Source organism: Dendropsophus ebraccatus, chromosome 15, assembly GCF_027789765.1.
Source record: "Dendropsophus ebraccatus isolate aDenEbr1 chromosome 15, aDenEbr1.pat, whole genome shotgun sequence".
NCBI lineage: Eukaryota > Metazoa > Chordata > Amphibia > Anura > Hylidae > Dendropsophus > Dendropsophus ebraccatus.
In genome coordinates this window covers 37,463,241-37,487,052 of record NC_091468.1, presented here as the reverse complement: position 1 = coordinate 37,487,052, position 23,812 = coordinate 37,463,241, and the positions used below count along the sequence as shown (strand labels likewise).

At 43.7% G+C, this 23,812-nt stretch overlaps 1 protein-coding gene across 3 annotated transcripts in view; it reads left to right on the top strand.

Moving 5' to 3' along the window:
• The first annotated feature begins 2,141 nt into the window (after positions 1-2,141).
• The window catches only part of NPHP1 (nephrocystin 1), a 57,715-nt gene continuing 36,044 nt past the window's right edge, over positions 2,142-23,812 (top strand). For 2 of the 3 annotated variants that reach the window (XM_069955045.1, XM_069955043.1), the window contains exons 1-12: positions 2,142-2,155; positions 2,985-3,136; positions 4,463-4,502; positions 4,903-4,990; positions 19,600-19,673; positions 20,396-20,456; positions 20,820-20,947; positions 21,305-21,488; positions 22,209-22,310; positions 22,620-22,717; positions 23,472-23,523; positions 23,648-23,732. In XM_069955045.1, coding sequence (XP_069811146.1) covers positions 4,922-4,990; positions 19,600-19,673; positions 20,396-20,456; positions 20,820-20,947; positions 21,305-21,488; positions 22,209-22,310; positions 22,620-22,717; positions 23,472-23,523; positions 23,648-23,732 — 853 coding nt within the window. In that variant the 5' untranslated portion in view covers positions 2,142-2,155; positions 2,985-3,136; positions 4,463-4,502; positions 4,903-4,921. The remainder of the gene's footprint in view (positions 2,156-2,984; positions 3,137-4,462; positions 4,503-4,902; positions 4,991-19,599; positions 19,674-20,395; positions 20,457-20,819; positions 20,948-21,304; positions 21,489-22,208; positions 22,311-22,619; positions 22,718-23,471; positions 23,524-23,647; positions 23,733-23,812) is intronic. The other variant, XM_069955044.1, reaches the window with a different exon arrangement.

Here is a 23,812-nt window from a genome sequence, read left to right as displayed (position 1 = left end):
ACAAATAGACATACTGCAGACATACACACTGTATACATATATACACAAATAGACATACTGCAGACATACACACGGTATACATATATACACAAATAGACATACTGCAGACATACATACTCTATACATATATACACAAGCAGACATACATCCTGTATACATATATACACAAATAGACATACTGCAGACATACACACGGTATGCATATATAATCAAATAGACATACTGCAGCCATACACACTGTATACATATATACACAAATAGACATACTGCAGCCATACACACTGTATACATATATACACAAATAGACATACTGCAGCCATACACACTGTATACATATATACACAAATAGACATACTGCAGCCATACACACTATATACATATATACACAAATAGACATACTGCAGCCATACACACTGTATACATATATACACAAATAGACATACTGCAGCCATACACACTGTATACATATATACACAAATAGACATACTGCAGCCATACACACTGTATACATATATACACAAATAGACATACTGCAGACATACATACTGTATACATATATACACAGACATACTGCAGCCATACATCCAGTATACATATATACACAAATAGACATACTGCAGCCATACATCCAGTATACATATATACACAAATAGACATACTGCAGACATACACAAACATGCAGACACAACACACCTTACATATATACATCTAATCATACTAACACACACAGACTCACCAACATAGATACACAGATACAAAAGCATGCAGATTACACATACACACCATCTATAGAACTACATTACATAATATATACACTATATACATGATAGAAAACACACATATATATTACTCACATGCATAAACACATGACACATGTACAGACACACACTGATGACAGATAGACAAGTATATACACACACACTCACATGTTCAGCAGGGCAGGAAGCTTCAGTCTTCTTGTCTCCATCTTCTCTTCCTCTTCTTCCAGCCAGGCCGGGCAGCCTGCAGCCTCTCCCCATCTCCTGTGCACCGACTGCACACAGCAACAGGAGAGTCACATGATTGCAGAGGGGAGGGGGATGGAGGAGGCCCTGCTGCTGCTGCTGCCGCTCTCCTGACAGGCAGGAAGAGGTCAGCGCTGAGGCCCAGAGCTGATGTAAGGGAGTCAGGTGAGCAGGGGGAGGGGAGGGCCAATGATTATAGAAAGAACAGGCCCTGATGCCGTGCTGAACTCACCCCAGCAGTGTGGGAGCCAGCAGGGGGCCCCTTGAGCTCCCGACACTAGGCAGCTGCCAAACGGGAGGCCCCTCTCTGGCTTAGGGGAAGGGCCCTGCAAGAGGGAGGAGGGGGTGGGGCCCACCGGGGGATCCCCCGGCTCCCCGGTGGCCCAGTCCGACGCTGGTCGTCACAGACTTCCATAGATCTCAAGATATAGTAGTCCCATCCTTCTGTAGTGACCCAAAGAATGAAGGAGAAAAACTTTTTCAAAATTTAGACGTAAGAAGATCTATTATCCAGTATCTGGAAACTACCAAAGAGCATAGGAAAGATGAAAACCTACTGCTTCAATTCCAAGGCCCCAACAAGGGCAAAAAAGCAACAAAGAGTTCCATTGCAAGATGGATCAAAACAGCCATCTGTGAAGCCTACACTACAATGGGGAAAGATCCCCCTACAGGTCTGAAAGCGCACTCTACTAGAGCCACAGCAGCTTCATGGGCAGCTAGATCAGCCTCCCTCGAACAAATTTGTAAGGCAGCCACGTGGTCTTCACCCCACACGTTTTTCAAGCACTACCGTATGCATATAGGCACTTCTCAGGACCTGGCTTTTGGGAGAAAAGTGCTCCAGGCGGTTGTCCCTCCCTGAAAGTCTAAGTTGGTATGTCTCCATTGTGGTGCTGTCATGAGGACGCAGTGAAAAGCAAGAATTATTACTCACCGATAATTCACTTTTCATAAGCTCCTCATGACAGCACCCTTAGATTTCCCGCCCTTATTAGTGTATGATCCTGTATGGTTTCGTTATAATAACACTGAGGGGGAATGTGGGAAGTGCCCTTTTAACCTCTGTGATTTCCTGTTCCTGATAGGGTCAAGGGTGACGTCCTCCATTGTGGTGCTGTCATGAGGAGCTTATGAAAAGTGAATTATCGGTGAGTAATAATTCTTGCTATAGTGATAGGGGGCACAGTAGCACAATTCATTAAGAGCACACAGATAATTAGGGGCATTGTGGCTCAGATGGGGCACGGGTCATTAGGGCATGGTAGCACAGAAGCACAGATCATTAGGGCACAGTGGCACATTACGGGCCTGGCGAAAGATCATAAGGGGAATGGTGGCTGTACATTTTATGGTAAAATTAAAGACGTTTTCACCCTTGTATGGCTCCATCAACGGGGAAAATTCCAAGAGTTACTTAAACAATGTAGTTTTCAGTGCTTCACAGTTTACATAAATCCCATTAAAATCAATGGGATCTAGCAACTTGCATAAAAATGATGGCTCAGCTGTAACTGACTTTTTAACCACCTCCTGCAGCAGCAAATAGGCTTGAGGGTGCAGAATGCCCTCTTGCTGAGCTGGGAATACCCCTTTAAGTCAAAGACCGAATAGTAGGGACCAAGTATAATAAACACTTTGGAAATTAGATATAATAATCTATCTAGCTATCTGGTATCTAATATCTATCTATCTATCTATCTATCTATCTATCTATCTATCTATCTATCTCTATCTGGTATCTATCTATCTCCTATCTATCTATCTATCTATCTATCTATCTATCTATCTATCTATCTATCTATCTGGTATCTAATATCTATCTACCTACCTATTTACTATCTAGCTACTGTATCTATCATTTACCTATCTAATAAATATATTATCTACATAGCTCATCCGCGCACATATCATCTACGCATTTACTCGACATTGCAATTCCAGCACGCAACTTTATCGCCATCTTGTGTCTGTACACAGAACAGCAGTCACACCTTTGCGGCGGTCTCTATGGCCGCGGCCGTTACTATGGTAACACAAGCTTCGAGCCGCGGCGGCGATTACTGATGACGTCAGCAGCTCCGCTCCGGGCTGTAAGGACTGGCAGAGGCTGTACACCCGCAGGACACTGGGTATTCCTATCTCGCTGTGTTATTGTACTGTCCTTATAGCCAATAGCTTTCATAGTTAGCCCGCTGCTAAGTCTCAGTATGAGTATGTGTGTGCAGTGACTGAATCTGTTATTACTTTATTACCTCTATCATTATTGTTCTTTCTGCTGTACATTATATCTGTAACCAGGTTAGTAATGGATACCTGACTTTCTTCTGCCCCCTATCCCCAGGATACTGGAGGTCATGTCTGTCTAATCACTGGGGGCCCCTCCAGTAATATGCACAGGGGCCCCATGTCTCCCTGTTTGAATGGAGCAATGATCGACCATGTTACTGCTGCACCATTCACCTACACTGGACTGACAAGAGCTGTACTTCACTATGTTCATCAGGTCCATATAGTGAGATTGAGCGGCATTGTACATGTCCAGTCAGATGGGACACTGGCCTCTGTTCCTTTAATCTGCGGGACCCCCGGCAGTCAGATAGATGTCGCCAATACTGTGGCTAATTTACACATAGTCACCCTATCACCCACCTATGCTCTGGCGCAGAGGGCTTCATGGTACCCGCCAGCCTCTATGGACATGAATCATGGTATATCATTGATATGCTGCAGTGGTCATAGGTCAGTGACTAGTGGGGGATAGTATGCGAGGTTGGCCTGGCCTAGAAAAGCCACTCACCATTAAATATCCCTCATTTTGCACTGATACCTGTGCTAGAAATATCTCATTTACTATATGACTGTATGCTAGATCCCAGCTTTTATGTCCTCTTCTAGTGGAGCATTCCCACTACCTGTTGCTTACCTGGGAATGCTGGGAGTTGTAGTTTTGCAGCAGCTGGGGGATCACAGGTTAGGGACACTTCTTTACTGACTATATCCAGAAGATTTTGTGGTATGTATAAATGATTACAAGAGTGTAACCAAGTGGCGGTGTTCACATAGCAGATTTGTTGTATGTTTACTTTACTGAAAATCTATAGAAAACTATGGTTCTATAAAAGTGGATGAAATTTTGAGAAACCACAATCCAAAAATTCTTCAAGAATTTGTGGTTATGCTTTGGATCTTATCCTTGGGTTGTACTGGGGCCTCCTAGTCTCAATAGGTCTCAATGGGGGCATGCACAGTTATGGCTGACAAGCCAAATAGTAACCCCCTAAGATCCCTGGAATGGCAGGGACAGTAGGAGTATGGCACAAATCCACAGTAAATCAGTTTGCTGGGCAGAATATTTTCTTTTTAGGAACATGGCCTTAGTGTCCTGCTTTGACTGAGTAAGGTTGAAAGTTATGTATTTGCCACCAGTATGTGTTTTTTTTTTTCTTCTTTCCCAGAGGGTTTGTGATTGTTTCTAAGCTGGAGACACTTGTGCAGGTAAGGCTTTGCTCACAACCTTTGTTACTATGTCATGTCAGAAAATTAAAATTTACCACCCATTTACAGGATTGATGATAAGTGTCAGATTGGTGCTGCTTCATTCACTCTTTATGGCACTGACGGTGATGGCAGAGTACAGTGTTTAACAATCTTCAGCATTCCCATAACAACACACATGCTCAGCAGCTACTTCATTCATACAAATGGACAAGTGACATTTGCTTTTGTGGCTCACCCACTAGTTAGACCCCCCCAATCACCAATCCTATGGATAGGTGTAGAGCCTTCAAATAAGTTTAAATCTTGACATATCCCTTTTAACAATCATAGCCTGGTATGTATGTATGAAGGTTGATCTCAGTGTAATCATCTACATCTTTCTTTCTCTTTTCCTAAGTAAATTTCAAAAGAAGACAATGTCTATGAAGAAGTCAAGAGGACCTTTACAGAACATCATAAATGTTACAGATGACCTAAAGCGTCAGGTAGATGCCATTTTCAAATGCACCTAAAAATGTACTTTACCCATTGTAGAACACATAAATCAGTGTAGATTTAGGCCCTGTTCCCACTACGTATGAACAGTAGTCATTATTTGGCACTCGAAACAACAGACATTGTTTTAAAAGAAAAATTGCATTGAAGTCTATGGACAATGGTCAGAAATAATTGACATGATCATCATTTTGATTGTTTGTTTGATTGTTTGCATTGACTTCAATGCAAATCATTGCATTATAAAAAGAATGGCCATTTCATAAAAAGTACTGTGTGTGAGCATAGCCTGAACACAGGATTGGAGACAAGTATGAGATTCCAGAGGGTCCGACCTAAGTGCCACCGGAAATCTCCAGATTGGCACCTTGGCTCCTTTGTTTTAAATGGAGCTGTGGGTTGGCGTGTCACCCGCAGCTCAATAGACAAAGCCGCTGGAAAGAGCTGAGTGGAAGGTGCTGCATGGAGGTCAGGCCCCCCGGAATCCCATGCTTGTTCCCTATGCTGTGAATAGGGGACAACTAAGGTTAAATTAGAAAACCCCTTTAAGGGGGGAATAATTTCGGACAGGGGGTGTGAGAAACATTATAAAGAAAGTATGATTACTGGACCTTGTGCTCGCCTTGCGCCGCATCACCAGGCTCCTGTACCCCGCCAGATGTAATTTTCCCCCAGAATTGGGGTACGTCATGACTTTGATAAAACATCATGAAAATGTGGCTGAGGAGAGGACATAGTAGGAGGGGAGATATGGAGACTGTCGGTGGGGTCCGGGAGCGGGATGCAGCGATGCACAGGGACAGGTAAATATATGTTCTTTATTATGTTCTGCCCACCCATGCCCGAAATTATTATTTTTTCCCCGCCAGACCTTTCCTTTAAGACACACCATGTATGTAGATTCTGGATGACACAGGTCATTAATGCTCCCTTGTATTTCATTATACTGAAGCACTGATTCATGATCTGGCATTCTTTGTTACGTATGAGTAATAAAGGTTTGCATGTGCAGGATGCTTTGTTCTCTCGGAGGATACTCTGAAATGTTTATCTTTCTCATTATTTAAGACATAGAAACTAAAAGTCATTGTGATTCACTTAAAGGATACCTCGGGTCTATAGGCGCTTTGTGAGACACTTTAGGGAATTGCATACACTATAAATATAAACGTGTAGTGAATTCTTAAAGGGGTTATTCCAAGAATAAAAGCTAGCACCTATCCACAGAATATGTGCTAACTAGTTGAGTGGTGGAGGTCTGACCGCTGAGACCCCCACCACTCACAAGGGGAAAGGTTCCTTGTCTTCCTATTGAAGGAAGCACTTGTGCTTCACCTTTGCTTCATTTACTGTACAGAACTTCTCAAGTTAACTGAGTGCTGTTCTCATCTATTGTTGAAAATCCCATAGAGAATGAATTGAGTGGAGGTAGATCTTTTGCACTGCTTCATTTGTGTAGGGCAGAGACGGATAGAAACAGATATACATACGAGGGGCGCTAATGTAGTTCAGGGAAGAAAAAGAGTGCTGCACCTCACACCTATGGCTGATACTAGTACCTCTCGGCTGCATAAAAAACATCACTAATATAGTGTAGTATTAAAAAAAAAACACCACGGGATGGGTGGATGACAGTATTCAAACTCACCTGAGCATGTTGTGCTAACCATAGGCACAAGACTAGTGAGCACTTGAACGAATGGAGAAAGGTGTGTCCGCAGCCAGGCTCCTGGTTTACGGCTGATGGTTTCCATCAAGATACCTTCACTAGAGATGCAGTGAGAAAGTCGACTTCAAACCACTGTTGTAGCGTCGGCGCAGGACTGAAGACGTACTCCAAAGTATCAACAAAGTAGAGGTTTGTTTATTAGGACTAAAAAAAATTGGGCTACTGGTTTCTGTACCGGGCAGGCACCTTTATCAAGCCCATGATAAAGGTGCCTGCATGGTACCGAAACTCATTGCCCATTTTTTTTTGTCCTAATAAACAAACTTCCTTTTGTTGATACTTTGGAGTACGTCTCCAAAGTATGCTACAGCAGTGGTTTAAAGTCGACTTTTTCATTCATGTAGGGCAGCGATGTCAAACTTGTGGCCCTCTGGCTGTTGCAAAACTACAATTCCCACCATGTCTGGACATCCAAAGCTTTAGCTTTCTGGGCATGATGGGAATTGTAGTTTTGCCTACACCTGGAGGGCCGCAATTTGCCACCTGTGAAGTAGGGGGTATGGACCTGCCATTCTGACCTACTGCTTTCATAGTATGCACCTATACACCCCAGCTTATAAATCAATGCCCAAAAACAGCATTCCCATTATGAACGTAGCATAATTTGCTGTATTCCTCAAGCCTTCCCATTATCCAATGGTTGCAATATGTCACCTTACATAGGGCAGCATATATGGCTGACAGATCTGCTGTAATGCAGTGGTAGGCTGGGTTTACCTATATCAGACGGTCCAGCGTCCTTGTTTCTTGACAACTGATACCACAACTGATGGCATAAATGCATCAGTTGTCATCCGTTGTCCTATCCTTTTTCTACAATAAACATCAAGGATGTACGGCCGAATACAGCAAGCAGCGTTCTGACGTACAGCGTTTCCAGCAATTCGGTGGCACTATTAACAAACCGGATGCTTTAAACTGTCTCATTGAAATCATGTTCAAAAATGCGTTTCCCTCCTGCACTTTTCTACTGCACCGAAGGGAACTGCTGACGGATGAGTGTAAACCTGGCCTTAGTGATTCATAACTACTGTGGGGAATTTTGGATTTTCTATATTTGCTTTGTCAGTAAAACTATATAGAATGCTACATACATGTCCTACTTATGGATCCACCAAACTGGAGGCTAACTTTCCTGCTCTATGTTTGTCTCTTAGCAGAGAGGATTCCTCTAGCATCAAAACATAAGTAATGGTAGTCGCCACAGTTCTCTAATATTGTATTTTTTTGTTGTTGTTGCTTGTGTCTTTAAGGTTACTGTAGAAATGGCCTATGATGTAAAATTGTAAGATGGTGACTATGCAGAGCAGACCTCTGAAATTTATTCAGGAATCTGCGTGGCTGGCGTATATGTGTCCTCACATGGGAGCGTTAAATATTACAGATTTCCCAGATAAGGAACCTGGCATATTCTGTTACTCAGTCATTGCTGTTGTATCGCATGATGTGTGAGGCACCTAACATGAGAGGAGCTGACACACTGCCTCCTGTTCACTCATGCGTAATGTAGAGTCACATTCTGAATATACAGTAGTCTTCTAAAACTGTATATATATATATATATATATATATATATATATATATATATATATATATATATAATCGAGAGAGAGTGCTGCTGGTATGCATTACATGTTGCCTGCATGGTTTTTCCCTGAGACTGGCCTGTTACAGATGGAGAGGATGGAATTTCTAGCAGCGAGAGACTTTGCATCTTGGCGAGGGGGGCACACCTTTTTTACTCTTAACAGGCGGAAATAAAAGAATATTTTCTCTTGATAAAGCCTGAGGTACTGAGACTCTCTTTGAACCCTGTTTCATAGAGATTTTGTAGGTGACGGATTCCCATTAAAATGAATGTGCCATCAGGTACATCGCTTTAAGTTTTTTTTATATGAATAGTCCGGTGCCGGCACAGGAATGCCTGTGTCGCGGTCCTGTTTTTGAGTCCTGCGTCCCTGGAGACTAGCTGCATCCACTCTGCACACACAGGAGAGTCTGCTTTATATCTTTGCCTTATTTACTCAGAAGTTGCCCTAGGATGATGTAGGATATTAGGAAGAATCTGCTGAGCCAGATCTACTTTACACCAGTGTGATAAATAACTCCCCTGGGGTCTTGCCATTTATGAAGGAGTCAGAGTCGGTGCTTGATAAAATTCAATATGCAAAAGAACACTGCAGAGACACCATCACATGTCTCGACGTCAGTGAACTAGCCAGACCTTCCCTCCGGGAAGGAACAACCAAGCCAAAGCGTTCTCCAGTCAAGGAAACCACCTCAGCAAGGTATCCATCCACAGACAGCCGTTTCGGGGTTTTTGCCCCTCATCAGTGTGGAGTAGGTTTCTGGCTAGTGGGAGCAATGAGTAGTAAGTGCATGCAAAAGGACGCTGGTTGACCTCAGGGAGATCAACCAAAACACCGCAGAGACACCATCACGTGTCTCAACGTCAGTGTATTCTAGAACATTGCCCCCTGGGAAATCGAATATGCAAAAGAACACTGCAGAGACACCATCACATGTCTCGACGTCAGTGAACTAGCCAGACCTTCCCTCCGGGAAGGAACAACCAAGCCAAAGCGTTCTCCAGTCAAGGAAACCACCTCAGCAAGGTATCCATCCACAGACAGCCGTTTCGGGGTTTTTGCCCCTCATCAGTGTGGAGTAGGTTTCTGGCTAGTGGGAGCAATGAGTAGTAAGTGCATGCAAAAGGACGCTGGTTGACCTCAGGGAGATCAACCAAAACACCGCAGAGACACCATCACGTGTCTCAACGTCAGTGTATTCTAGAACATTGCCCCCTGGGAAATCGAATATGCAAAAGAACACTGCAGAGACACCATCACATGTCTCGACGTCAGTGAACTAGCCAGACCTTCCCTCCGGGAAGGAACAACCAAGCCAAAGCGTTCTCCAGTCAAGGAAACCACCTCAGCAAGGTATCCATCCACAGACAGCCGTTTCGGGGTTTTTGCCCCTCATCAGTGTGGAGTAGGTTTCTGGCTAGTGGGAGCAATGAGTAGTAAGTGCATGCAAAAGGACGCTGGTTGACCTCAGGGAGATCAACCAAAACACCGCAGAGACACCATCACGTGTCTCAACGTCAGTGTATTCTAGAACATTGCCCCCTGGGAAATCGAATATGCAAAAGAACACTGCAGAGACACCATCACATGTCTCGACGTCAGTGAACTAGCCAGACCTTCCCTCCGGGAAGGAACAACCAAGCCAAAGCGTTCTCCAGTCAAGGAAACCACCTCAGCAAGGTATCCATCCACAGACAGCCGTTTCGGGGTTTTTGCCCCTCATCAGTGTGGAGTAGGTTTCTGGCTAGTGGGAGCAATGAGTAGTAAGTGCATGCAAAAGGACGCTGGTTGACCTCAGGGAGATCAACCAAAACACCGCAGAGACACCATCACGTGTCTCAACGTCAGTGTATTCTAGAACATTGCCCCCTGGGAAATCGAATATGCAAAAGAACACTGCAGAGACACCATCACATGTCTCGACGTCAGTGAACTAGCCAGACCTTCCCTCCGGGAAGGAACAACCAAGCCAAAGCGTTCTCCAGTCAAGGAAACCACCTCAGCAAGGTATCCATCCACAGACAGCCGTTTCGGGGTTTTTGCCCCTCATCAGTGTGGAGTAGGTTTCTGGCTAGTGGGAGCAATGAGTAGTAAGTGCATGCAAAAGGACGCTGGTTGACCTCAGGGAGATCAACCAAAACACCGCAGAGACACCATCACGTGTCTCAACGTCAGTGTATTCTAGAACATTGCCCCCTGGGAAATCGAATATGCAAAAGAACACTGCAGAGACACCATCACATGTCTCGACGTCAGTGAACTAGCCAGACCTTCCCTCCGGGAAGGAACAACCAAGCCAAAGCGTTCTCCAGTCAAGGAAACCACCTCAGCAAGGTATCCATCCACAGACAGCCGTTTCGGGGTTTTTGCCCCTCATCAGTGTGGAGTAGGTTTCTGGCTAGTGGGAGCAATGAGTAGTAAGTGCATGCAAAAGGACGCTGGTTGACCTCAGGGAGATCAACCAAAACACCGCAGAGACACCATCACGTGTCTCAACGTCAGTGTATTCAGTGGATGGATACCTTGCTGAGGTGGTTTCCTTGACTGGAGAACGCTTTGGCTTGGTTGTTCCTTCCCGGAGGGAAGGTCTGGCTAGTTCACTGACGTCGAGACATGTGATGGTGTCTCTGCAGTGTTCTTTTGCATATTCGATTTCCCAGGGGGCAATGTTCTAGAATACACTGACGTTGAGACACGTGATGGTGTCTCTGCGGTGTTTTGGTTGATCTCCCTGAGGTCAACCAGCGTCCTTTTGCATGCACTTACTACTCATTGCTCCCACTAGCCAGAAACCTACTCCACACTGATGAGGGGCAAAAACCCCGAAACGGCTGTCTGTGGATGGATACCTTGCTGAGGTGGTTTCCTTGACTGGAGAACGCTTTGGCTTGGTTGTTCCTTCCCGGAGGGAAGGTCTGGCTAGTTCACTGACGTCGAGACATGTGATGGTGTCTCTGCAGTGTTCTTTTGCATATTCGATTTCCCAGGGGGCAATGTTCTAGAATACACTGACGTTGAGACACGTGATGGTGTCTCTGCGGTGTTTTGGTTGATCTCCCTGAGGTCAACCAGCGTCCTTTTGCATGCACTTACTACTCATTGCTCCCACTAGCCAGAAACCTACTCCACACTGATGAGGGGCAAAAACCCCGAAACGGCTGTCTGTGGATGGATACCTTGCTGAGGTGGTTTCCTTGACTGGAGAACGCTTTGGCTTGGTTGTTCCTTCCCGGAGGGAAGGTCTGGCTAGTTCACTGACGTCGAGACATGTGATGGTGTCTCTGCAGTGTTCTTTTGCATATTCGATTTCCCAGGGGGCAATGTTCTAGAATACACTGACGTTGAGACACGTGATGGTGTCTCTGCGGTGTTTTGGTTGATCTCCCTGAGGTCAACCAGCGTCCTTTTGCATGCACTTACTACTCATTGCTCCCACTAGCCAGAAACCTACTCCACACTGATGAGGGGCAAAAACCCCGAAACGGCTGTCTGTGGATGGATACCTTGCTGAGGTGGTTTCCTTGACTGGAGAACGCTTTGGCTTGGTTGTTCCTTCCCGGAGGGAAGGTCTGGCTAGTTCACTGACGTCGAGACATGTGATGGTGTCTCTGCAGTGTTCTTTTGCATATTCGATTTCCCAGGGGGCAATGTTCTAGAATACACTGACGTTGAGACACGTGATGGTGTCTCTGCGGTGTTTTGGTTGATCTCCCTGAGGTCAACCAGCGTCCTTTTGCATGCACTTACTACTCATTGCTCCCACTAGCCAGAAACCTACTCCACACTGATGAGGGGCAAAAACCCCGAAACGGCTGTCTGTGGATGGATACCTTGCTGAGGTGGTTTCCTTGACTGGAGAACGCTTTGGCTTGGTTGTTCCTTCCCGGAGGGAAGGTCTGGCTAGTTCACTGACGTCGAGACATGTGATGGTGTCTCTGCAGTGTTCTTTTGCATATTCGATTTCCCAGGGGGCAATGTTCTAGAATACACTGACGTTGAGACACGTGATGGTGTCTCTGCGGTGTTTTGGTTGATCTCCCTGAGGTCAACCAGCGTCCTTTTGCATGCACTTACTACTCATTGCTCCCACTAGCCAGAAACCTACTCCACACTGATGAGGGGCAAAAACCCCGAAACGGCTGTCTGTGGATGGATACCTTGCTGAGGTGGTTTCCTTGACTGGAGAACGCTTTGGCTTGGTTGTTCCTTCCCGGAGGGAAGGTCTGGCTAGTTCACTGACGTCGAGACATGTGATGGTGTCTCTGCAGTGTTCTTTTGCATATTCGATTTCCCAGGGGGCAATGTTCTAGAATACACTGACGTTGAGACACGTGATGGTGTCTCTGCGGTGTTTTGGTTGATCTCCCTGAGGTCAACCAGCGTCCTTTTGCATGCACTTACTACTCATTGCTCCCACTAGCCAGAAACCTACTCCACACTGATGAGGGGCAAAAACCCCGAAACGGCTGTCTGTGGATGGATACCTTGCTGAGGTGGTTTCCTTGACTGGAGAACGCTTTGGCTTGGTTGTTCCTTCCCGGAGGGAAGGTCTGGCTAGTTCACTGACGTCGAGACATGTGATGGTGTCTCTGCAGTGTTCTTTTGCATATTCGATTTCCCAGGGGGCAATGTTCTAGAATACACTGACGTTGAGACACGTGATGGTGTCTCTGCGGTGTTTTGGTTGATCTCCCTGAGGTCAACCAGCGTCCTTTTGCATGCACTTACTACTCATTGCTCCCACTAGCCAGAAACCTACTCCACACTGATGAGGGGCAAAAACCCCGAAACGGCTGTCTGTGGATGGATACCTTGCTGAGGTGGTTTCCTTGACTGGAGAACGCTTTGGCTTGGTTGTTCCTTCCCGGAGGGAAGGTCTGGCTAGTTCACTGACGTCGAGACATGTGATGGTGTCTCTGCAGTGTTCTTTTGCATATTCGATTTCCCAGGGGGCAATGTTCTAGAATACACTGACGTTGAGACACGTGATGGTGTCTCTGCGGTGTTTTGGTTGATCTCCCTGAGGTCAACCAGCGTCCTTTTGCATGCACTTACTACTCATTGCTCCCACTAGCCAGAAACCTACTCCACACTGATGAGGGGCAAAAACCCCGAAACGGCTGTCTGTGGATGGATACCTTGCTGAGGTGGTTTCCTTGACTGGAGAACGCTTTGGCTTGGTTGTTCCTTCCCGGAGGGAAGGTCTGGCTAGTTCACTGACGTCGAGACATGTGATGGTGTCTCTGCAGTGTTCTTTTGCATATTCGATTTCCCAGGGGGCAATGTTCTAGAATACACTGACGTTGAGACACGTGATGGTGTCTCTGCGGTGTTTTGGTTGATCTCCCTGAGGTCAACCAGCGTCCTTTTGCATGCACTTACTACTCATTGCTCCCACTAGCCAGAAACCTACTCCACACTGATGAGGGGCAAAAACCCCAAACGGCTGTCTGTGGATGGATACCTTGCTGAGGTGGTTTCCTTGACTGGAGAACGCTTTGGCTTGGTTGTTCCTTCCCGGAGGGAAGGTCTGGCTAGTTCACTGACGTCGAGACATGTGATGGTGTCTCTGCAGTGTTCTTTTGCATATTCGATTTCCCAGGGGGCAATGTTCTAGAATACACTGACGTTGAGACACGTGATGGTGTCTCTGCGGTGTTTTGGTTGATCTCCCTGAGGTCAACCAGCGTCCTTGATAAAATTCAGACATCGGAGTTGAAGCTGTGACTTACTGACTCCACAGCCCTGCCACAGAACCACAAGTAGTGCATGTGCCGCTCTATAGATGTAGTATGGAGACATTGTCGTCTTAAAGCAATGGAAAAACTGTATGTTCCTTATTATAGCTCCATACAGTTTGGAGATTTATTGAGCCATAATATGACCCTGTGCGTGAATGAGGCCTAAGGCTGGATTATTTCATACTACAGAACACTGAAGGTATAATTTTCTCTTAATGGGCACCTATACTTATATATTACATATATAACAGATGCTGAATAAACTTCTATAATATATATCACTCCAAAGGAGCCAATCCAATGTAAGAGCCGAGGTGCAGTGAACTCAGATCCTCCATTGCTGTTGTGCTAGCAAGGGAGTCATTTCTGGCTACCTGTCTTTTTCTATAGTACCTCAGGGTGTCATACAGCAGGTTATGTCTTCTGATGGACTACAGGGATTATCCCGCTGCTGTCGTTGTATCACTGGTCATAGAAGTACACAGGGACATTGCTCCATGTGCATTGGGTTATCTTTGGCTTAACAGATGTGAACCTGTTCTCAAAATGGACTCCCGTTACAGGGAAACCTGTACAGACGCAGCTGCTCAATTCAGCATCGGTCTTCTAATTTCTCTCCATGCGCCATTTTCCTGTAGTTCGATCTGAAAAGGATATGCAAATTACTTTGTTCGGTGCCCTGGGGGCGTTCCTCAGACCTTCAGTGCACTGTCCTGCCTGCCTGCCACCTCCTTTGTTCCCTCTACTTATGCATAGGAGACAGACATTGCTACTTATGCATATATGAATCGACATATGATTGTCAGATCAAACTACAGAAAAACAGCGCCATGGAGAGAAATAAGGAGACCGGCGCTGAAATGTGCAGCTTCGCCATTACAGGTACCTATTACAGGTAACTCTCAGACCCCGACTAGTCAGAAGTGGTATCGTGTCTCTATGGCATGCCAAAAGTTTTTGAAAGTGACAGGCAAATATTTCTATCTCATTACTAAAAATTTCATGGTGAAGTAGTCACACTTAACGTTGTTCAATAGCAGACAAGGAGATGGCATAGTTCACCATAGCAATGTAGGTTTCATTCCACGCACAATAAGGAATGCTAGCTATGTGAAAAGTATTCTGCGCACACTATGGAAGCTTGAGCATTCAGCGCAGTCTCTTCCTGGTTCTGTTCTGTTGCCGGCTGGTAATTATATGTTTATAATGATCCCAGAATACTTTATCAGCTGACTGGGCAGCCATTAGCATTTACCTAATTGAGATCATTTTTTACATTGAGGAAATGCTTCTTCTATCTCCAGTATTCTCCTTATATCTAGGTTTGGCTGCTTAGTTCTATTAAATTGAATGGAGCTTAGTTGCAAACCACACCTGAACTGGAGACAAGAGTCGATTTGTCTTGGAAAGAAAGTGGCCATGTTTTTGTAGCACTGGATAACCTCTTTAATAACGCACTGAATGAACTTTTGCAGCCACTTTAGAGGTTATATGAAGGAATTACCCATTACATGTTAGAGTAAGGGGATTGAATAGGATGTACACACTTCTATAACATTAGGCTGGGTTCACACTAAGGAACCCGATTCTGTAGCACGTACCCGTTCACGGCCACGCACCTCTCTGCCCATGCCATAGACACCATTCTATGCATGGGCGGATTCAACATTCCGCCGAAAGAATTGACATGTCAATTGTGACGCAGCTTTATTGATTCTAATGGAGTCACGTCACAGAGGGGAGGGGATTTTGTGACACTGGGGGCCGGCAGGCGTGCCTCCAGTGTGTCATCGCCAGGAATCGGGCGGCAGTTCAAAAAAAGGACTGGTCTGTTCATGCAAAAAACACCAAGCGATATACCTAGTGGTATATTTGCTTTAACATTTGCCACATCTATAGATCCACCGAAAGGGAACCTACACTGTAAGGTCAAGCAGTGTTTGGCCTTTGACTTTTACTATGATTACTGACTGAAGCTCTTACGGTACCTTCTTAGAAGATGTTACATAGTTATATAGTTAAAAGGTTAAAAAAAGACAAGAGTCCATCAAGTTCAACCTATACCCTCCTGTGTTGATCCAGAGGAAGGTAAAAAACTCCATGAGGCAGATGCCAATTGCCCCATTACTGGGAAAATATGTTTTCCTAACTCCAATATGGCAATCAGAATAATCTCTGGATCACTTACAAGATGTCTAGCATACCTTGAATTTTTAGGGAAGGTCTTCAAATTTGGCTTTGGGGTGTTGAATACTTCTGTTCGTAAAGAAATGTGCTAGCCACATGTCAGTGCCCATATTGTAGTTATTGTCAGAAGTGTGTAGTGTCCTAGGACTCGTTCTCTTTATATATGTTGGTCCGGTTAAGTTTCCCTCCTGTGCACAAGTAAAATGCTAGATAAAAACTGATGCTAGAACTGATCTCATTGTGGTCATTGAGATTTTTCAAGGCATTCAGCTTGTCAGTGGGGATGCCGCACTGGTCAAGCTGGCAGATCGGAAAACAAATCTTGCTGTATTTTCCTGTACGTCTCTCAAACTTCTATACTATGACAAGTGATGCATCTTTGCACTAGGTGAACCCAGCCCTACCCTAAATAGTTCAGTATAAGCCCAGTGTTTGTTATGTGCAAAATTCACCTCTTATATCCAACATGGACTAGAAGTACAGAGTAGAGTTTCAGTGCATATGACTATAGGATCGCATCTGGTATACGTTATGCATCTAAGGAAAGAATTCAGGAATCTTAATCTCCACATTCAGAGACTCGAAACAAGGCTGCCAACTCTAAATATAAATTGAGGATGCAGAATATCACCCTGGTACAGGTTACAATGTATGTAGTGTGCCCATCCTGACAGCTGTAATGGACATTGAGGGCTGTTCACACGTTCCCATGTATGCCTGCATATGTAAAATGTGTCATGTTCACAATATACCATTATTTATTACCTGTTTTTCCTGTTGTCACCTATTCTTTAAACCCCAACCTGAAAAGTGTCCACAGGCACAGGTTACCAGCTAATGATAGGTCTTATTGCGACCTGGATGTTGTAATCAATCACATTTCTCATTGCCTGCTACTTGTGTTGAGCAATAATGTATTAAAGAGCAAGGAGTAGCTGAATTAGGGTGTGTTCATTTTTATTGGAAATCAAAGTGAAGAATGGATTTAAAAAGAGAATATAATTTCTTAAAGGGGCAAAAATGAAGATAATAAAGATGTCCCATTGTTTTGTAATATACTCATGAGTGTTGTATGGCAGCAGTAAGTACCGACATGAGGCTCTCTGCTGCCACCAGTATCTGTTTTGGGAACTGTAGGGCTGCTCATGCCTTGGTCCTCACCTACTCATCACTCACTCTACTAGGATGCAGCGCACACAGTGTTAACGATTGAGAACCTCCCCTATTGTATAGTATAATGCATTTTAGCTGAGCATCAGACCATACAATACACAGGGGGGAGGCTCTCTGTTACTAGCACTGTCAACTTCTAGCAGATCAATCGACTATCAGCATCGACAAGGCTGATCAGCAGTAACATGTAATGTGCATTTTGATATCTGTAATACAGAAAATAAATTCATGAATTCTGGGGGTTATGCAATAGAGAGAAACCAATGGCTGTGCTGTCTAATTGTCTTTTGCATTGATAAAGTATTTTTGGGTGTGACGTTAAGGGGTAATGAGTCATTGTAATTCATATGATACTAGGAGTGTCAGCATTGTGAGAACACATGACCACACCTTTATGTTACCTACACAACAGCTTCTAAAATCCGTTTAGGTATTCCACCTTCGTAGGCAAGTACAACTGATGTTGGTATCAACGTGTTAATCATATCCCTCATATGACATCATTCTGGGATGATCTGTATGAAAACACTGCCTAAAATTTTGTGTGTTCAGTGTTTTAGTGGTTTTTTTTATACCCCAGTAAGTAAAAGTCTTTCAGTTATCAAAAATTGCATCCACCTTCTTCATGTGTAATTGCTCCACTCTCACATAAAGTTGTCAAGGTGGTCATCCAGCACAGGATCCATAGGTAGATTCACATTCAGGGTCCGGGTATATGGGGAAAAACCCTATAGAAGGTGTCTTGGCAGACTACTTGGTTGTCACCCAGTTTTCCCAGGAACTGAGAAGCACCGATAAAAGCGGAAATGTCATATGAATATGTAAAGGTCAAAGCTGTTATAAAGTTTATGATATCTTCTTAGATTATCTGTAGCTCCTGATATTACAGTAGTTGGCATTCATGGCCCATCCTTTTGGACTTGTGTAGCTTTAGCTGAAGTACCTGATACAACCACGGAGGTGAAAGCGCTACTGCAGTACAGCTGCTCTGTTGTTCTGTCTGCTATTGGGTGTCCTAGGGAAAAATTATTACAAATAAAAAATCAATAAAAAATAAAGCAATAAAAAATTAACTTTTTTGTAATGATACCCTTAGGATTAGTGGGGGTCCCAGCATGAGCACCGTCATTGATCACAAAGAGGCTGCAGTGATTTTACCATTTGGGCACTGATTAACCTGTGCCAGTTACCTATCCAATATAGGATTATGCCATATTGCATTATAAGGCTATGTTCACACACACACACACACACACACACACACACACACACAGTAAAACAATGGCCGTTACTTTGAACAGAATGCATCTGTGTGTGCATAAAAGACTAATAATAGATGAGCGCCTGTTAATTGGCATGATCATTCTTTTGCACGGCCGCACCAATAATGGCCGTTCTTGTTGCAGCGTGTGCATGATGGAACAGGCAGCATTACCCAGGCTGAAAAGCACAGCCACTGTTTTAATTAAAAACAACGTCCGTTCTTTTAAAAAATAGTACGTTGTGTGAACATGGCCTAAATATAACACTTTTGAAGGGGTATTCCAGCCCTATAAAAACTTAAGCCTGTATTACACGGCGCGATTAAGAGGAGCAAACAAAGCAACACTTGCTCCTCGTTCCCCGCTTGTTGCCGATGCTATTAAATGTGTCGGCAGCGAGCGGGTAAGAGTCGGAGGGGCTGCCCGGGTGATCGCTAGATCATCCGGGAAGCCCATAGAAAATAGCGTTTTGCTGCTGCCACTCCTATTGCACGGAGCGATGGCAGCATATTGCTGCTATCCTCATGGTTGTTTCAACATAAAAGACATCGTGCATGTCGGCAGATCGTTGCCTTCTATTACACTAAGCGATTATCGGCCGTAACAGTTGGTATCGACCATATACGGCCTTTATTCGCTTCATGTAATAGGGCTTTTAGACTGACTCAACCAATATTAAACAATACTCACCGACCCTGATTCCCTGCAGCTGCTGCTTCTTGGTTCCTGTGACATGTGAACCCCTCAGTAACCGTCCAGCGACCTGCAGGTTGGGGTGGGTCCCCACTTTGGCCAGTGATTGGCTGAAAGGGGTCAGATTCCAACCCTATCGTCCATAGAATCCACCGTGATCTGTGTTTGTGTTGGCTTAAATATAGCTGGACCCATCACCATCTCTATTATTCTTTTGTGTTCTAGTTTGACGGTTTACTTCAGGAAACCTTAGAAAAGGATGTATTGGAGCCCCGCATTGGTAAAGACGTCTATCAAAGGTAATTTCCGTAAAGTAAAGGTATAGGGTCATAAGTGACGGTTTACATCCCACACCCTATCCGTTATGTAATAGCCATAAAAATGCCTTACTAGTAGTACCGTTAAATCCTAGAATGTTAGCAAACGCTGCCAGTAACTTTATGTAATACAAGATAAAAAATTGTTTTGTATTCACCTTTTTAATCAAACGCACATGAAAGTTTTTTGTTTTTGCTCTGTCTGATTTAGTCAGACCCATTTCAGATAATCTGTGAGTGTGACTATAATTCATGTTTCTTGTTTTGTGGACTGTGGGTCAATTGCCTTTAGGGACAACTGTGTTATACTTTCTTTCCCCTGTGATGATGTGACGCTTGATGTGTTCATTGCCGATTACAGTAGGTGTCTGGGCATCCCAGCATTGGAAAAAATCTGTGCCCACCTTATTGATAAGAGTCAATTGTACCAAGAAATGGGGATTGCCAAAGGGACCATACCTAAAGGCCTTGTTGGCCACACATCTTCGGTGATGTGCAGCTGATAAAAAGTATTTAAATGGCCGCAAGGATGCAATCAGTCCACGACTAAGCACTGGCACTCATCTATTTTTGTTTCCCAAAAATGGGGAAACAGAAAAATCCTGAGGTCCCTTTGGTCAGACCCAGTTTAATCATGGGAAGCCACTTTTATTTTCCTATATTGATGGGTTATTTAATATCTCTTTTTTTTTTTTTTTTTATAGATGTGTTCATCTTAAGAATCTGGTTGAAAAAAACAGAGAAGACCTTCAGAAGTTAAAAAAGGTGAGCTAATATTTTGTATATTCTTCTGTATTAGAGGTCTGTGTCCTCAGTGTTGTAGGTCCTTAGTTAGTTGGGGTGCCAGGAATCACAGATATAGATATAAAGCCTCTCTTGCAGTTAGTTACACAGCTCATGGGTCCATCTGTCCTCCTATAAAGCTGTTATACCCCCATGAATAAAATGGTTATTCCCACTCCTGGTCCATGAGACCTTCTGCATAGCCGCCTCTTTGCTGAATGGATGGCTCCTTCTAACACCTTACAGTTTTAGGTGCAGCAGAATGACATTTAGTTTATTATATTACTAACACCTATATCCTCTTTAATAACAAAGTAATTTTATAATGTCTTTGTCTACTTTTAGACTGATGAACCGGGGCCTGTTGGGAATTATGACCAGAGGAAAGAGGATGAACTCCGGAGATTGGTGCAGTTGTCTCTCCAGCTGCAGAATCTTGCAAAGACTTTAGCACATGGAGAAAAAGATGTGAAGTAAGTTATCCTGAAAAGTTATTCCTCATAAGATATTACTTATCATACTAATTTCTGTTATTTGAAGGTTTTGCTCAATTTCTGAGGTTTTCCCGTCTCTATCTCTGTGCTTGACCAATGTTTTGCTGTTGTCCATGCAACACAGCTACCTTTATATATAGTACTCATACAATTCTATTTATTCTCCTGATTATCTGTCATCCAAACCCTTAGCAGCACTGAATGTTATATATAGTAATATAACAGTAATATATATTCACGGTCTTGTATTATTATTTGTATTGTGCCGTGTACTATGATAGTTTTGTTTTTATAGTATTTGGCTAAGCCACAGAGCTTTCTGCTTTTCTCTTATAGAGATGCAACTGGTGAGGAAGAGGAAAGTGAAGAAGAGGAAGATGATGAGGAGGAGGAGGAGGAAGAGGGGGAGGAAGAAGAGGAAGAGGAGGAGGAGGAAGTTGATGATTTAGATGTAACTGCAAAACATTTTATAACTCTTGGAGATTTTCAGGCGCAGCAGAAAGAGGATTTAACATTTCAAGTAAGGATTTCTCCTTTTGTGAAATAGCATTAAAGGGAAGCTGTCAGGTCTGTACCAGGTATAGAGCTGCAGACAGAGGCAGATAAGTGATAGGGAGATAAAACAAATTATGTGTTTGTCTTTGCAGATGGCAGAGTTATGTAATAGATTTTTTCTTTGGAAGCTAAAGTGCCACAGAAGTAATGCTGGGCTGCAGCTAAAGGCATAGCTCCATCGCTAGGATATGCCATCAGTTTATGATTGGTGGAAGTCTGACCACTGGGACCCGCTAAAATCCTGAGAGCGAGGGAACATGGCTCCAATTTAACATTACATCTCTTTTTTACGGTCCTTCTCTGCACAGTGTTTCTAGACAGCCTCTGTGCAGAGAAACATCAACACAGATCCTTTCTAGTAAATGGTGCCAGCTGCAGTTTCTTTGCCCAGCAGGTGTCTGGACACCGCTGCACAGGTAATAACAGTAATGGGGTAAATAAGTGCTGCAACCTTTTTCCCCCCGAAGAATTATAAACTAATTACATAGTGATGATATGTCCTAGTGATGGTATATTCTATGAGATGGGAATACCTCTATAAAAATCAGTCTTTAAAAATCATTTTCTTGGTCACACAAATCATACAGAAATAAACAAAAACAAGATATAAGTGTGGAAAACCCTATAATGTTGTCCATTTAAAGTAAAATTAATTCACTAGACCAGTGTTTGTATGTCTTTATAGAAGGGAGAAGTGCTGCAGATTATTGACAAAAAACCTGATGGTTGGTGGATGGCTCAAAACTCTAAGGGGTCTCAGGGTCTCGTACCTAAGACCTACTTGCAGGTGAGTCCAACATTAAATGTCTTATCTGTCTATCTGTTCTACCTTGGAGTGGCACACAGAAATACAATGAAGTTTGTATTTATTACCTTGCTATACTCATTTCACCACTAACTTTGATCTTTGGCATTTCTAGTCAAGTATTTCTAGTCAAATATTATATTATGTTTGTTATATTAGCTGCTGATTCCATAACTCTGTGACATACAGTTGAATAATGCTGCAGCAAATAGCTCTTAAACAATACAGTAAGATCATTTTGATTTCCTAAATAATGGTTCAAATAATTTAACATTTCATTATATTTCACAGGTATACAAGGGGTCTCCTCAAAGTCCAGTTCCCAGTGAAGAGGAAACTGAAGATGGAGTGGAAGAGTCGGCAGAAGATCGCAATGTCAATCCAAAGAGGTAATATCAGTGCTGACAAAGTGGTGGGTGTCGTACATAGTAGCCAGCCCTTCCATTAGTGCCCCATATAGTAGTCAGCCTCCAACAGTGCCACATTTAGTAGTCAGCCGTCCCAGTAGTGCCCCATATAGTAATCAACACTTTCAACAGTGCTCTGTATATTAGTCAGCCCTCCCATTAGTGTCCCACATAGTAGCCAGCTCCAACAATAGTTCCCCCTATAGTTGTTAATTACTTCCCCCACCAGGAGACTGGGCTGGACCTTGGTCAGGACGTGTGCGGTCATGTCACAATGCTGCCTGCATCCCGGGGCGCGGCTCACTCACTTCCAGGCCAGAGGCTTAAAACTGCCTGCATCCTAGAAGATTATAATATGGGTGGTCTGAGCAGCCATCTGGACCACCCATATTATAATCCACTGTGATATTGGCGGGCCAGCTCTGGGAAATTAATTGATGTCCTTGGCGGGCCAAAAATAATGGCATTGCAGGACAGATTTGGCCCCTGGGTCAGAGTTTGACATACCTAATCTAGGGGTACATACCTTTAAAAGAATTCTGTCACCTCCATTCACCCCTAAAAATATCAGTAAATAGGGTAAACAATGCTGATTCCAGATCTGTGATCTTTATCTTTCTACTTTAAGACAGTTAATGGTAAATATTTCATCTGGCATTTTATATGGACTGGTACATTTATCTGTACATACTTGGATTCTAGAGTTGTGATTTTGGAGAATGTATTCTTGTTATAGGCCTGCAGAGGACACCATATCTCAGATGAGTGCTTCGAAGAAAACACAAGAGGTGGGCAATATGTAATTGTTAAAGTAACTTGCGTTTGTATTCCCAAATTGTCAGTGACACAACCATAATATTTCTACATTTTTTCCTGAATATAATTAACAAGGATATTTTTCTCTCATTGAAGATGGGTGCTGCAGAAGCGTTGGCCACAATGGGCACGATCCCTACTGGGTTTCGAACATCAACTCTCTCACAGCTTTTAGAAAATGGTAGTAATTCTTTTGAGATTGTTTTATACTATATATATTAATATTTCATTTATGGCATAGGCTTAAAGTGACACTGTCAC